Source organism: Chlorocebus sabaeus, chromosome 22 (genome assembly GCF_047675955.1).
Source record: "Chlorocebus sabaeus isolate Y175 chromosome 22, mChlSab1.0.hap1, whole genome shotgun sequence".
Taxonomy (NCBI): Eukaryota; Metazoa; Chordata; class Mammalia; order Primates; family Cercopithecidae; genus Chlorocebus; species Chlorocebus sabaeus.
The window spans coordinates 21,580,224-21,596,260 of record NC_132925.1 but is presented as its reverse complement, the minus strand read 5'-3'; the positions used below and the strand labels follow the sequence as shown (position 1 = coordinate 21,596,260).

The 16,037-nt window shown below is 44.9% G+C and overlaps 2 protein-coding genes across 2 annotated transcripts in view; one reads left to right on the top strand and one right to left on the bottom strand.

The window, feature by feature from the left end:
* Positions 1–9,525, bottom strand: part of CEP97 (centrosomal protein 97) — a 66,226-nt gene extending 56,701 nt beyond the window's left edge. The window contains exon 1 of the mRNA XM_038003240.2: positions 9,055–9,525. The gene's annotated coding sequence lies outside the window, so the exon portion shown is untranslated. The remainder of the gene's footprint in view (positions 1–9,054) is intronic.
* A 99-nt stretch (positions 9,526–9,624) lies between these two features.
* Positions 9,625–15,704, top strand: RPL24 (ribosomal protein L24). Its single transcript, XM_007985964.3, has 6 exons — positions 9,625–9,768; positions 9,883–9,958; positions 10,514–10,624; positions 13,882–14,018; positions 14,297–14,360; positions 15,580–15,704. The coding sequence occupies exons 1-6, from the start codon at positions 9,764–9,766 to the stop codon at positions 15,658–15,660; spliced, it is 474 nt and encodes a 157-aa protein (XP_007984155.1). The 5' UTR covers positions 9,625–9,763; the 3' UTR covers positions 15,661–15,704.
* The last annotated feature ends 333 nt before the right edge of the window (positions 15,705–16,037 follow it).

Sequence of the window (16,037 nt, the reverse complement as noted above, 5' to 3'; positions counted from 1 at the left end):
TCTGGCCACCATCTCCCTTCCCTCCCCTCCCCTCCCCCCTCCCCCCTCCCCTCCCCTCCCCCCATCCCCCTCCCCTCCCCTCCCCCCCCTTCCCCCTCCCTTCCCTTCCCTAGACACAGTTTCACTCTTGTTGCCCAGGCTGGAGTGCAATGGTGCGCTCTCAGCTCATTGCAACCTCTGCCTACCGGTTCAAGCAATTCTGCCTCAGCCTCCCAAGTAGCTGGGATTACAGGTGTGTGCCACCATGACCAGCTAATTTTTGTATTTTTAGTAGCGATGGGGTTTCACCCTGTTGGCCAGGCTGGTCTCAAATTCCTGACCTCAAGTGATGCTCCCGCCTCGGCCTCCCAAAGTGCTAGGATTACAGGCATGAGCCACCATGCCTAGCCCTTTATTTATTTATTTAAATATGTATGTATGTATGTATGTATTTATTTATTTATTTATTTTTAGAGACAAGGTTCCATTCTGTTGTCTAGGCTAGAGTGTATGATCTTAGCTCCAGTGTGGCCAGGCTGGTCTCAAACTCCTGACCTCAAGTGATCCGCCCGCCTCAGCATCCCATAGTGCTAGGATTACAGGCGTGAGGCACCATGCCTAGCCCTTCCTTCCTTCCTTTCTTCCTTCCTTTTCTTTCTCTCTCTCTCTCTTTCTTTCTTTCTTTTTAGAGACAAGGTCTCATTCTGTTGTCTAGGCTAGAGTGTATGATCTTAGCTCCAGTGCAGCCTGCAGTTCTTCGGCTCAAGCAATCATCCCACCTCAGTCTCCCAAGTGCCTAGGACTACAGGCATGTACCACATGCCCAGCTAATTTTTAAAATTTTTTGTAGAGATGAGTCTCACCATGTTGCCCAGGCTCATCTTGAACTCCTGGCTTAAAGCAGTTCTCCCACCTCAGCCTCCCAAATCACTGGCATTACAGGAATGAGCTATCCTACCCACGAATCATTTTTCATAAATGACTTACACACAGTATTAGTCAGGGTTCTCCAGAGGGCCAGAACCAATAGGAGAGATCTATACCTATATATCTATATATATATAGAGAGAGATACATAGATATAGATATATGGGGATTTTATTAGGGGGAATTGGCTTACACAATCACAAAGGTGAAGAAGTCCCACTAACAGGGTGTCCAAAAACTGGAGAACCAGAAAAGCTGGTGGCTTCATTCCAGTCCAAAAGCCTTAGAACTAGGAAAGACAAAAGTGTAGTCCCCAATCTGTGGCTGAAGGCCTAAGGGTCCCTGAGAGGCTGCTGGTGCAAGTTTCAGAGTCCAAAACCCAAAGAACCTGGAGTACGATGTGCAAGGGCAGAAGAAAGATGGCATCCCACTTGAGAAGGCAGCAAGAGAAAGAAAGCAGTATGTGCTGAGTATCCCCCTTTTTCTGCCTGTTTTGTCCTAGTTGGGCCAGTTGATTGGATGATGCCTGCCCACCTTGAGGGTGAGTCTTTCCTTCTCAGTCCACTGACTCACAAGTCAATCTCCTCTGGAAACACCCTCACAGACACACCTAGAAACAATGATTCAGCATCTAAGCATCTGTCAATCCAATCAATTTGATATCAAATATTAATTATCACACCCACTAACTCCACCTTCAGATTATTTTATGGCAAATCTCAGATATATTACTTCTTTTTTTTTTTGAGACGGAGTTTCGCTTGTTGCCCAGGCTGGAGTACAATGGCCGTGATCATGGCTCACTGCAACTTCCACCTCCCAGGTTCAAGCAATTCTTTTGCCCCAGCTTCCCAAGTAACTAGGATCACAGGTATGCACCATCACACCTGGCTAATTTTGTATTTTTTTAGTAGAGATGGGGTTTCACCATGTTGGTCAGGCTGGTCTCAAACTCCTGACCTGAAGTGATCCAGCCACCTCAGCCTCCCAAAGTGCTGACATTACAAGCATGAGCCATCATGCCCAGCTCAGACATGTTATTTCATCTGTAAATATATTTAGTGTGTACTTTGAAAAAATAACTGAAAAATAGCCACAGTACAATCATAAACCTAAAAAATTAACAGTAAATCTTAATAACAAAAATCCAGTAAGTACTCTAATTACCCCAGGTCTGTCCAGCTTATTTAAGCAGGGCTTAAATGAAATCCATACATTGTAACTGGTTAATAAAGTCACTAAATTTTTTTTTTTTTTTTTTTTTTCCTGAGACAGGATCTTGCTCTGTCACCCAGACTGGAGTGCAGTGGTACAATCACATCTCACTGCAGCCTCAAACTCCTGAGTTCAAGCGATCCTCCCACCTCAGCCTCCCAAGTAGCTGGGACTACAGGCATGCACCACCATGCCCAGCTAAATTTTTTTTTAGATTTTGTAGTAACAAAGTCTCTCTAGGTTGACCAGTCTGGTCTCAAATTCCTGGCCTCAAGCTATCCTCTGGCCTTGTCCTCCCAAAGTGCTGGGATTATAGGCATGAACCACCACACCCTGCCCAAATTTCTTGTAATCTAAAGGCAGAGCCAGCTTCAAGTTGTGTGACCAGTGCAGTTGCATAGGACACTGTGCTAAGCAGGATCCCATATTTGAGGTTTAATTTTCTGCAGTTGCTGTCTTGAAAGTCTAATTCTATCTTTAATTTTGTGTTTTATCAGTGAAGTAGTACAAGAGAATAATAGAACATGTGCCTAGGGCTGGTGTCTCAGCTAACGTGCAGTCCCGCTTTCTGCTGCTTTCCCAGCTGCCTCCACAGGCTGAGTCTGCAGTTCCCTGACAATAGCCTATCTTTCCCCTCCCCTCCATTACTATGGCTGCCCTCCTCCTTCTCCCAAGCTGGCAGCACCATCATACATTCTGCAAATGACTTGATGCCCACCCCAGATCCAAGTACGAAACACATCCAAGGGGGGGTTACCTGTCCTCTGTGGGTTTGGCCAGGAGGATAGTGGAATGAAATGGTTGGTTAGACTTTCCTGCCCCCAGCCAGGGCACTGCATGTTGGTCCAGTGGCTGGCTGGAGGGGGAACTCAACAGCTGGTGGGCCATGTGGGTGCATCAAATCACCTATGGCCCCTGGATACCAGTGAGTCCTGCACTGGCTGAGTAAATGTCCTCACCTGAAAAAACATGATGTTAAATAACAAATGAAAAAATACTATGAAAAGTGGAGAGAGAGATCTCAGAATAAAGGAAAATGCCTTATATTTTGGCATCTTTAATAGCACCTTTTTCTAGCTTTTTTTTTTTTTTTTTTTGAGACAGAGTCTCGCTCTGTCACCAGGCTGGAATGCAGTGGTGCGATCTCAGCTCACTGCAACCTCTGTTTCCTGGGTTCAGGTAATTCTGCTTCAGCCTTCTGAGTAGCTGAGACTACAGGCGCCCCCACCACACCCAGCTAATTTTTGTATTTTTAGTAGAGATGGGGTTTCACGATATTGGTCAGGCTGGTGGCGAACTCCTGACCTCATGACCTGCCCGCCTCAGCCTCCCAAAGTGCTGGGATTACAGGCATGAGCCACCGCACCCGGCCTTCTAGGTCTTTGAAAAAGGGACCTCACACTTTCATTTTACATTGAGCCCTGCAAATTATTTATGTAGCTAGTCCTGTCTATAGGTGGGGTTTTTTGTTGTTTTTTTGAGACAGAGTTTTACTCTGTCCTCCAGGCTGGATGGAGTGCAGTCGTGCAGTCTCGGCTCACTGCAAATCTCCCTCCCAGGTTCAAGTGATTCTCCTGCCTCAGCCTCCCAAGTAGCTGGGACTACAGGCACCTGCCACCATGCCTGGGTAATTTTGTATTTTTAGTAGAGGTGGGGTTTCACCATGTTGGCCAGGCTGCTCTCAAACTCCTGACCTCATGTGATTCCCTCACCAGGCCTCCCAAAGTGCTGGGATTACAGGCGTGAGCCACTGTGCCCACCCCTTGTCTATACATTTTAATATCTATCTCTCCTTTCAATTCACATGTTGTTGGAAAAATTTATTTATTCTGTTTCTCAAACACTAGATTTTGCCAACTGCATCCCTCTGGGGTCATTTCACATGTTCCTCCTCTGTCACCTGTATTTCCTACAGGGAAAGTTACTGTAGTAGTTAGATATAAAGACTTGATTAGATTTAGAGTTTTTATTTATTTATTTTTTGAGATGGAGTCATACTCTTGTCACCCAGGTTGGAGTGCAGTGACTGATCTCAGCTTCCTGCAACCTCCACCTCCTGGGTTCAAGTGATTCTCCTGCCTCAGCCTCCCAAGTAGCTGAGATTACAGGCACCCACCACCATGCCTGGCTAATTTTTTTGAATTTTTAGTAGAGATGGGGTTTCGCCATGTTGGCCAGGCTTATCTTGAACTCCTGATCCACCCACCTCGGCCTCCCAAAGTGCTGGGATATCAGGCATGAGCCACTGCGCCCGGCCTCCCTTTTATTTATTTATTTATTTATTTATTTATTTATTTATTTCTGAGACAGAGTCTCGCTCTGTGGCCCAGGCTGGAGTGCAGTGGTACAATCTCGGCTCACTGCAAGCTCCGCCTCCCGGGTTCCCGCCATTCTCCTGCCTCAGCCTCCCAAGTAGCTGGGACTACAGGCGCCCGCCACCTCGCCCGGCTAGTTTTTTGTATTTTTTAGTAGAGACGGGGTTTCACCGTGTTAGCCAGGATGGTCTCGATCTCCTGACCTCGTGATCCGCCCGCCTCGGCCTCCCAAAGTGCTGGGATTACAGGCGTGAGCCACCGCGCCCGGCCGGCCTCCCTTTTAAAGCACTTTCTGAAGTCAAGCCTGATTCAGGATTGCAAGCCTTCAGAGAACTATGGTGGTAAAGTCGAAAAAGATAGAATCCTTTCCACACTTGAGAAGGCAGTATTTTTAGAAGGAAACACCAGACTCACACTTAAGTCACTGCAAAGGCATTCATGTTTATACATTTCCGAAATTGTCTTACTTGAACTTTATGTGACTTTTAGCACTGTTAAGACACTTCCATAAATTTCTATGAGGTTACTGTTATGGATCTCTATCTTCTTTGACCTCATCTGCTCAGCCTCCTTCAATTTATTATTTTCCTCCATTCACCTATCCTTTAAATATTAGTATTTCCTGATTCTTTTTTTCTTTCTTTTTTTTTTTTTTTGAGATGGAGTCTCACTCTGTCACCCAGTCTGCAGTGCAGTCATGTGATCTCACCTCAATGCAAACTCCAATTCCCTGGTTTAAGTGATTCTCCTGCCACAGTCTCCTGAGTAGCTGGGATTATAGTTGCCTGTCACTACGCCCAGCTATCCTGATTCTTTTTTGATGACTTACTCTAGGCACCATTTCTAGGGGTGGTAGACACAGAAACATACTATCCAGATCCCCCTTCAAGCAAGGGCTTGCTGCCTCACAGTGGGCAGCATGGGCAGCAGCATCCTCCAGCTATCAGTAGGGCCTGGCTCAGCTGCTGAGTACCCCCTCACTTGAGGTCGTGACCTCCCTGGGGCAGCCCCCATGTGGTGACTGAATAAGGTAGAAGTATAAAGAGGCTTCACCATTTAGCCCAACACAGAACACTCCAACAAACAATAATTGTTCCATAGTTCCTGGCAGGGTTGACTGAGATTTATTGATTGATTGATTGATTGATTGATTGCAGTGGCACAATCATAGCTCACTTCAGCCTCAAACTCCTGTGCTCAAGCAATCCTCCCGCCTCGGCCTCCCAAAGTGCTGGAATTACAGGCATAAGCCAGCATACATGGCCTGACTGAGGTTTAGTTGGGTCTGTAATGTATACGACTTCTTTCTCTGCCTAACACTGTTTTCTCCCCCTTCCTTTCACAAGACTTGATCTGTAACAAATATCTTGAACCCCAAAGTCAGTCTCAGTAACTGTTTCCACAGAAGCCAGCTTGTGACAGTAGGTGATATTATCTCACATATTCTGTCACCATAAGTTCATTACTACTAAAATATATCCTTGGCTGGGCATGGTAGCTCACGCTTGTAATCCCAGCACTTTGGAAGGCTGAGGTAGGCTGCTCATTTGAGTCCAGTTCAAGACCTGCCTGGGCAACATGGTGAAACCCCATCTCCACTAAAAATACAAAAAATTAGCTCGCCATGGTGGCAGACACCTACAGTCCCAGCTCTTCACGGGGCTGAGATGGGATGATCACTTGAGCCCAGGAGGTAGAGACTGCAGTGAACCCTGATCGTGCCACTGCACTTTAGCCTGGAGCCAAAGTGAGACCCTATCTCAAAAAAATAAAAAATAAAAAATAAAATAAATCATATTACAAACACTCTTCTGAACATGTTTAACTTCCCACTACACAGTTGTACCTTAATATCCCTATCAGCATCTTGAACCCAGCCTTTTCAAAATTAACCCTTTCAGGCTGGGTGCAGCGGTTCATGCCTGTAATCCCAGCACTTTGGGAGGCCGAGGCAGGTGGATCACCTGAGGTCAGCAGTTCGAGACCCGCCTGACCAACATAGAAAAACCCCGTCTCTATTAAAAATACAAAATTAGCTGGGCGTGGTGGAGCATGCCTGTAATCCCAGCTACTTGGGAGGCAGAGGCAGGAGAATCACTTGAACCCAGGAGGCAGAAATTGTGGTGAGCCAAGATCATGCCATTGTACTCCAGCCTGGGCAACAAGTCTCAAAAAAAAAAAAAAAAAAAAATTAACCCTTTTCCTGACAAACCTACTTCCTTCCTCTTGTCTATTCTCTCTTGACAAATGATACCACCATTCACCAAGTCCCCATTGTCAATTTTTCCTTACCGCCTATATTACCTATTTCTATGTTAACAAATTACTCCCCAAAACATAGCTTAAAACAACAAACATTTATAATCTAACAGTTTCTATGGGTTAGGAATTCAAGAGTAGTTTAGATGAGTGGAACTTGGAAGAGCAAGGAACAGGTTCTCCCTTAGATCCTTGATCCTGAGAGCACACAGATACCTTGATTTCAGCCTAGTGATACTAATTTTGAACTTACTGCCTCCAAAACTGTGAGAAAAAAATGTATCTGTGTTGTTACCAAGTCCATAGTAATTTGTTACAGCAACTACAGAAAACTAATATAGCAGGGAAATATGTACAAATGGGTGAAGAAACTGTGAAGGGAAGCATACACTGTTCTTAGAGGGACAGAGGCTGAAAAGGGCACCAAGTTTGATTCAGTATTGCTCCATAAATGAATAAAAAGAGAACAGAGTGTAGCTAAACCTTTTGCCTAAGATAAAAGAGAAAGCATGGATAAAATCAGCAATAATTTATGTAGTGTCAGAAGCTCTACTTTATGACACTGTATAATATAAATTCATTTAAGGGTCTCTCTCTGCAAAATTTCTCCCTATTCTAAGAGCATTTTGAGCACAATTTGTTTGTTATGGGAGTGTGTTACAAGGAACCCTGGCATACCAACTCAAGAAGGCCCTCCAGTAAAGAGTAAAATACAGCCAAAATCCCTAAGGCCCAGTTTCCTGCATTTCTTCCACACAACCAGTCAGGCCAAAAGTAATTTCAAAGAACAATAAAACAAAATCTTTCTAAAATATTGTGAAGGGACTATAAATTCTGAGGTTCTGTGGAGCAAAAAGGACTGCATTCCTTCAGATGGATCTTGGTTCCACTGGCTACCTAAACTCAGCTGTGCCTTGGATCTTGTAGAAGCCAGGACTATTTCCGAAAGATGTTTTGTTTGGGGTTTGTTGTTGTTGTTTGTTTGTTTTGAGACGGAGTCTCGCTCTGTCGCCCTGGCTGGAGTACAGTGGTGTGATCTCGGCTCACTGCAACCTCTGCTTCCGGGGTTCAAGCGATTCTCCTGACTCACCAAAGTGCTGGGATTACAGGCGTGAGCCGCTGTGCCCGACCTCCCTTTTTTGTTTTTGTTTTTGTTTTTTGTTTTTTTTTTTTTTTGAGATGGAGTTTGGCTCTTCTTGCCCAGGCTGGAGTGCAGTGGCGCGATCTTGTCTAAATGCAACCTCAGCCTCCCCAGTTCAAGTGAGTCTCCTGCCTCAGCCTCCCAAGGAGCTGGGATTACAGGCACACGCCACCACGCCCGGCTAATTTTTGTATTTTTAGTAGAGACGGGGTTTCACCATTTTGGCCAGGCTGGTCTGGAACTCCTGACCCCAGGTGATCCACTCACCTCGGTCTCCCAAAGTACCGGGATTACAGGCGTGAGTCGCCGCGTCTGGCCACCTAACTCATTCTTAATACTGGTTCCAGGCAGGGCGCGGTGGCTCAGGCCTGTAATCCTAGCACTTTGGGAGACCGAGGCGGCTGGATCAGCTGAGGTCAAGAGTTAAGACCAGCCTGGCCAACATGGTGAAATCCCATCTCTACTAAAAATACAAAAATTGGCCGAGCATGGCGGCGGGTGCCTGTAATCCCAGCTACTCGGGAGTCTGAGGCAGGAGAATCGTTTGAACCCGGGGGACGGAGTTTGCAGTGAGCTGAGACCACGCCACTTCACTCCAGCCTGGGTGAAAGAGCGAAACTCCGTTTCAAGAAAAAAAAAAAAAAGACTGGCTCCAACACATTTGTACAGTTTGCGTAACATTAGTCTGCCAACTTGTTAGACATTCCAAATCTCTTCAACCAGCTATCTTACAAAACCTTTTTAGCGTGACTTGCATACATAGACAGCAGAAATCAATCATTACATTTGTTTCCTAGTCATATACTGCAGCCTCCCACAGAATTCAAGAATTGCCTCTGGCCACTCCTTGTCATAGGATGAAATATGTAACAGATTGCGCCCTTAGCCTCCAAGCGGGGCTCCACCGACCCCCTCAGCTTCACTAGGCACCAGCTCCGAATTGTAGTTCTTAGGCGGGTACTTAATAGGAATTCTGGAAACTGAATGAGCTCACGTTTGCAAAGCCTTTGGCGTAACTCCCGGCACAGAGAAAGCGCTCAATGAATGTTAATTATAATTAATGCAAAGCGCCAACGTGCACTGTTTGATTCGCACAGCCTGGGAAACAGTTCGGTTGTCATTACTTTCTTATGGTTAAAGTATTCAAATAGTTAAACTATTAATTTGTTTGGTTGAGAAAATTCGCCAACAGGGAAGGCAAAACGTGACTTGTTTTACCTGCAGGGCATTCGTCTTTGGGTCTCTTTATGATAAGAGAGAGGACACCTTTCTCTTCAGTTCACATTCCCTGCAGCCGGAAGATGGCTCTAGAATACTTCGCAGTAAGACAGAATGGGCCGGGCGCGGTGGCTCACGCCTGTAATCCCAGCACTTTGGGAGGCCGAGGAGTGGGATCACCTGAGGTCAGGAGTTCGAGACCAGCCTGACCAACATGGAGAAACCACGTCTCTACTAAAAATACAAAATTAGCCAGGCGTGGTGGCACATGCCAATCCCAGCTACTAGGGAGGCTGGGGCAGGAGAATCGCTTGAACCTGGGAGGCGGAGGTTGCGGTGAGCCGAGATCGCGCCATTGCACTCCAGCCTGGACAATAAGAGCGAAACTCCGTCTCAAAAAAAAAAAAAAAAAACAACGGAGAGAGAGAATGACTCAGAAACCAACTGTCTGACTGCCTTTTTGGCAGGCCCTCTGGGCCCGAGAATCCTCCAGCAGCCTCTGGAGGAATTCCACCAGAGGAAGTCAGTTGTCACGGAAAACGAGATCTTCCGCCTCGCGATGATTACGTCATCAAGGAGCGCCGGGAACATCGAAGGATATTGGGGGAGGAGATTTCCGGCCCCCAGCCCCTCCACGACCTTATAAGGTCTCTTCCCATGATTCTCTCTTTCTCTTCGCCATCTCTGCTCTTCCCTAGAATCCGTCGCCATGAAGTAAGCACGACCCGTGGTTCCCAATCCGCTTACATCCTCGGGCAGAACGCCTCTCTGTCGTCCCTGGCATAGCTGTAGACACCCTCCCTGATGGACTTTCACTTTTTGTTGCAGGGTGGAGCTGTGCAGTTTTAGCGGGTACAAGATCTACCCCGGACACGGGAGGCGCTACGCCAGGACCGACGGGAAGGTAAAAAGCCGCGTCGGCTTAACCTAGCTTGTACTCCGAGGAGGAAAGGCTGGTCTAATTCGGTTTAGACAGGTTCATTCCCCGCATCACCATTGACCTCTGGAACGCTTCGTGGACGCTCTGTGGACTGGTCGTTAGGACCAGACACCTCTAAGTGAACCAGCGTTGATTATTTATTGTGAGCCAGGTAGGACATCAGGAGCGGTTTATGTAACTGATGTCCCTGTGTAAGGGAAATAACTGAGGTACCGAGATAATTGGTAGTTTCCCCTTGGAATCCCGGGATGGACAAAAGCAGAATGCTTCCCAGAAGGATGCACCACCCTGTCGTTTGCTATGAGTTTAGATTTCCTGCTCTCGAGAAAAGATGAAACGCAAGGACCTTCATAGTGTCGCACAGTTACCTGCCAGTTACGTGACAGCCTTTTGGTTCTTGTGGGCTTCAGTTTTGTAAAATAAGCCAGAACTAGCATATTGATCTTCTAAGGATTCCAAGCTCGTTCAGCCTCTTGTATTTTGTATAAATAGGTAATTCCTTTGAATTTGTCACTCCAGGTTTTCCAGTTTCTTAATGCAAAATGCGAGTCGGCATTCCTTTCCAAGAGGAATCCTCGGCAGATAAACTGGACTGTCCTCTACAGAAGGAAGCACAAAAAGGGTCAGTCGGTAAGTGGAATACGCCTTGATTTTGGGAGCTCTCTCAAGTTGTCTGAGCTCTCTGAACGTTGGTTTTCTGCTCTGTAAAATTAAATCAGACTGTATGCGAAAGAGTTCTTAAACTGTAAAGCATCAGCGAAATGCAAAAGATATTATAAACTGTCCCTATACATCTTAGGCTAGCAGCAACACCAAGTTGAAATTTTAAAGTCAGATAACTTACGTGAAGCACATTTGGGTTATAGGGCAGGGTGGAAAGGCTTAGTTTTCCAGTGGGAGGAAATTGAGAACTTACCATAATTTGGTTTTGATTGGAGTATTTACAGGATTAGTCCTCACGTAGCCAGTCCACCATACTGGTTCATTCTCAAGACAATGGTTTTTCTGGTCCTTGTTAAGTGTTGTTTTAGCTGGGTTATACATGAGAAAAAGTTTGAGTGCCATGGTGGGACTAGTATTCAGTAGGCTTGGGAATACTTAGCACCTTCTGTATGAAGGACTTTTCTAGGTCTTGTGAGAAATAAATGCCATCAGACATAAAATATGTTGAAAGTTCAGAGGAAGGAGAAACTTAAAAGTGGATATGACACACCTGTTAGGGTGACTATTAAGAAAAAAACAAAACAAATTACAGGTGTTGATGAGGATGGGGAGAAATTGGAACCTTTGTGCGTTGCCAAATATGTAGCAGCTGTGAAAAACCATTTGGTGTTTTCTCAAAAGGGTAAACATAATTATCCCAGCAGTTCCACTTGTAATACCCCAAAACAGTTGAAAGCGGGGACTTATAACTTGTACATCAGTGTCATAGCAAATGCAGGGTTAGTGGCAGCGGCTGTACTCTAGCTGCTCCCGAGGCCAAGGTGGGAGGATTGTTTGAGGCAACATAGGAGACCTTTTAAAAAAAAAAAAAGTTATTTAGATGGATAATGGTGATAGCTACACAGCGCTATGAATGTACCTAAGGCCACTATACTTTTTTATTGAGACAGGTTCTCTGTTGCCCAGGCTGGAGAGCAGTGGCAGGATCACAGCTCACTCCACCTCAACCTTGGCTTAAGTGATCCTCCCACCTCAGCCTACCCAGTGGTCCACAGGCACATGCCACCATGGCCCAGCTATTTTTTAAATATATTTTGAGGAGACAGAAATCTTTGCAATGTTGCCCAGTTTTGTCTCAAATTCTTGGGCTCAAGTAATCCTCCTGCCTTGGCCGCCAAAAGTACTGGCATTACAGGTGCGAGCCATCCTGCACGGCTAAATTATACCTTAAGTTAAAATGAAGCCGGGCATGGTGGCTGACATGCCTGTAATCCCAGCACTTTGGGAGGCCAAGACAGGCGGATCACGAGGTCAGGAGTTCAAGACCAGCCTGGCCCACAGAGTGAAACCCCATCTCTACTAAAAATAGCAAAAAAAATTAGCCAGGTGTGGTGGCAGGCACCTGTAGTCCCAGCTACTTGGGAGGCTGAGGCAGGAGAATAGTTTGAACCCAGGAGGCAGAGGTTGCAGTGAGCTGGGATTGCGCCACTGCACTCCAGCCTGGGTGATGAAGTGAGGCTCCGTCTCAAAAAAAAAAAAAGGTTAAAATGGGCCTAACGCAGTGCCTCATGCCTGTAATTCCAGCACTTTGGGAGGCCCAGGCAAGAGGATCCCTTGAGCTTGAGCCCAGGAGTTTGAAACAAACCTGGGCAACATAGTAGCAAAAACCCCAGTTTCTATTTAAAAAGATAGAAAACAGGCCAGGGATGGTGGCTCACGCCTGTAATTCCAGCACTTTGGGAGGCCCAGGCAAGAGGATCCCTTGAGCTTGAGCCCAGGAGTTTGAAACCAACCTGGGCAACGTAGTAGCGAAAACCCCAGTTTCTATTTTAAAAGATAGAAGACAGGCCAGGGATGGTGGCTCACGCCTGTAATTATAGCACTTGGGGAGGCTGAGGCAAGAGGATCCCTTGAACTTGAGCCCAGGAGTTTGAAACCAGTGTGGGCAACGTAGTAGCGAAGACCCCACTTTCTATTTAAAAAAATAGAAAACAGGCTGGGGATGGTGGCTCACGCCTGTAATTCCAGCACTTGGGGAGGCCAAGGAAAGATGAGCCCTTGAGCTTGAGCCCAGGAGTTTGAAACCAACCTGGGCAACGTAGTAGCGAAGACCCCGTGTCTATTTAAAAAAATAGAAAACAGGCCGGGGATGGTGTCTCATGCCTGTAATTCTAGCACTTGGGGAGGCCGAGGCAGACGGATTGCCTGAGCTCAGGAGGTCCAGACCAGCCTGGGCAACATGGTGAAACCCGGTTTCTACTAAAAATACAAAAATTAGCCAGGCGTGGTGGCAGGTGCCTGTGATCCCAGCTACTTGGGAGGCTGAGGCAGAACTGCTTGAACCCCGGAGGTAGAGGCTGCAGTGAGCCAAGATCATGCCACTGCACTCCAGCCTGGGCAACAGAGCAACGCTTGATCTTAAAAAACAAAAACAAAAACCAAAAAAAGGTTAAAATTGTCAACTTTACATTTTTACCACAATAAGAAAAAGGTTTATGTGTTGGTTTGAGACAAAAATATTAAGCAGGTAAATACTGCCATTTACTGTAGAAAAACTGCCATTTTACTGTAGAAACAAGATTTCATCTTTCTAAAAAGTTTAAAATTAGGATGTCTGTAAACCACCAATGTGCTTTATTTTTGTTAAAAGTTTTTAAGGTACTTTTGCATTTCTGTGCCTTAATAAACAACTTTTCAAATATACTTTGTTCTTGGACTTAAAGGTGCACTGCAAGATCTTTTTCTCATAAATACTGTAGTACAGGTTTCCAATATAGAATGTACAGAAAATGTTAGATTCCACAACGCCTTCTTAGACATATCCTACCTAACATTTGGTGGCTCTCCTGTCAAATCATTGTCTAACTTGAGTATTTCTCCTAGTGACAGTCCTTTGAGTTAAAACAGCTGAATTTGATAATTATTTTCAATAAGTAAATTATTAAAAGTATAAACAGTCTTCATTTATACTATGCAGTTCATGGAATAACCATTTTCCTTAGAGTTCAATTTTTTGTGTGTCTCTTTAAGGTAAAAAATGGCTAGGATTTGTAATAGCTTAATCCATAAGTAGAAAACATGTTTTCAAATAATTGTATGAATTATTTTTTGTTGAATATGAATATTAAAAGACTTCATTTGCCCTGTCTTAAAAGACTTAATTTTTCCTCCCTCTAAATTCTTGAAGGCAGTTCCTAAGTGTGCCTCTCATCTTTGTTTTGCAGGAAGAAATTCAAAAGAAAAGAACCCGCCGAGCAGTCAAATTCCAGAGGGCTATTACTGGTGCATCTCTTGCTGATATAATGGCCAAGAGGAATCAGAAACCTGAAGTTAGAAAGGCTCAACGAGAACAAGCTATCAGGTGAGGAATGCTTTCATTATGAGCGTTTCACCTATTGGGATGGATTTTAGGTTTGAGTCTTCAGTAATTAAAGTTACCATATAGTCTAATATATTTTAAGCTGATTTGGTGGTTAATGAAAATTATTGACAAACTCTTTGGATTTAGCCTACAAATAAATGCAGGTGGGGAAGGAAGGAATATGGTCATTGTACTTGTCCAGTACAGTCTAACTCTAGTAATAAGTTGTACCACTAAGGAGTAAAGTGCTTTTGCCTTAAGTTATTTTTACCCCACAGGGCTGCTAAGGAAGCAAAAAAGGCTAAGCAAGCATCTAAAAAGACTGCAATGGCTGCTGCTAAGGTAATTATGGGGTTTCTTGACTTTCTTGAACAATACAACAGGAAAATTTCTTTTCCTTTTCTTTTTTTTTTTCCTCTCTCTTTCTTTTTTTTGAGACGGAGTCTTGCTCTGTTGCCCAGGATATGGAGTGCAGTGGCATGATCTGATCTTGGCTCACTGCAACCTCTGCCTCCCGGGTTCAAGCGATGCTCCTGCCTCAGCCTCCCTAGTAGCTGGGAGTACAGGTGCACGCCATCAGACCTGGCTAACCTTTTTTTTTTTTTTTTTAGTAGAGACAGGGTTTCACCATGTTGGACAGGCTGGTCTTGAACTCTTGACCTCAGGTGATCTGCCCGCCTCAGCCTCCCAAAGTGCTGGGATTATAAGTGTGCGCCACTGTGCCCAGCTGGAAAATTTATTTTCAATCTAAATTGTGATAATGAAAGTTTCACTGTTTTAAGGTATTGATTGCAAGGCTCAATTGGAAATGATGTTGGTAACCAATTAATTGGTTCAGGTCTCCAGAGGGCTCGTCCTCTCCATAAGCCAAAGTATCTGTTACTGTTAGGAATTGGGAAAATAAAGGTTGGCTTTTGGTTTTTTTCCCCTTCAACACAGGGTCTCACTCTGTAGCCCAGCTGGAGTGCAGTGGCACAGTCACAGCTTGCTGCAGCGTCAACCTCCTGGGCTCAAGTGATCCTCCTGACTCAGCCCCCTAAGTAGCTGGGACTACAGGGAAGCGCTACCACGCCCAGCTAATATGTGTTTTAGTTGAAATGGTTTCGCCATGTTGCCCAGGCTGGCCTCAAACTCCTGAGCTCAAGCGATCCACCTGCTTTAGCGCCCCAAAGTGTTGGGATGAGCCCCTGCACCCTGCCTGGTTTTGAAAGTTACTATGGTTATCTACATTGATAACATTGAGAAAAGTTGAGTAAACACTGTACTGTTACTGAGAACTTTTCTGTGAGGTTCTGTTAGGATGCATTTCAGGATCCTACACTGCACTTGGTTGTGTCTTCTTCCTTTCCTCCAATCTGGGATGGTATCTTAGTCTTTGTCTTTTCATTGTAAAGATGGGCTTTAAATATTTAAGGGGAGTCACATTAAAAGATTGTCATTAGGAATGCAGTTAAATTACTAAGAAAGTGATCTAAGCTACATAAACAATCTGGATATGAGAGATGGGTAATAATAGGGTAACAAAAGGTTTGTGGAATAATATCACGTTACCTTTTTACAGGCACCTACAAAGGCAGCACCTAAGCAAAAGATTGTGAAGCCTGTGAAAGTTTCAGCTCCCCGAGTTGGTGGAAAACGCTAAACTGGCAGATTCGATTTTTAAATAAAGATTGCATTATAACTCTAGGTTGTGCTGGATTTTTTTTTTTTTCTTGTAACAGGCATGTTGGACTTTACATGGTCATAGGTGACCTAGTAAAGAATGTAAGACATAGGTATTTTATTAAAAAGTCTATTGCTCAGGAATAATGCATCCTATAAAGTAAGCCTCTTCCTTGGAGAGAGGTTAAGCAAAATGATGTAAGAAGATGGGTATAGTCAGATGCTACCTTGGCTTGGCTGGGGTGTATAGGGCACATTACAAAAACTTCATTGCCTTAACTCTTTGGTTACAATGCTGTAAGTATTAGGATGTTGCTGGTGCAGGGGCCTACGCCCGTACCTGTAATCCCAGCATTT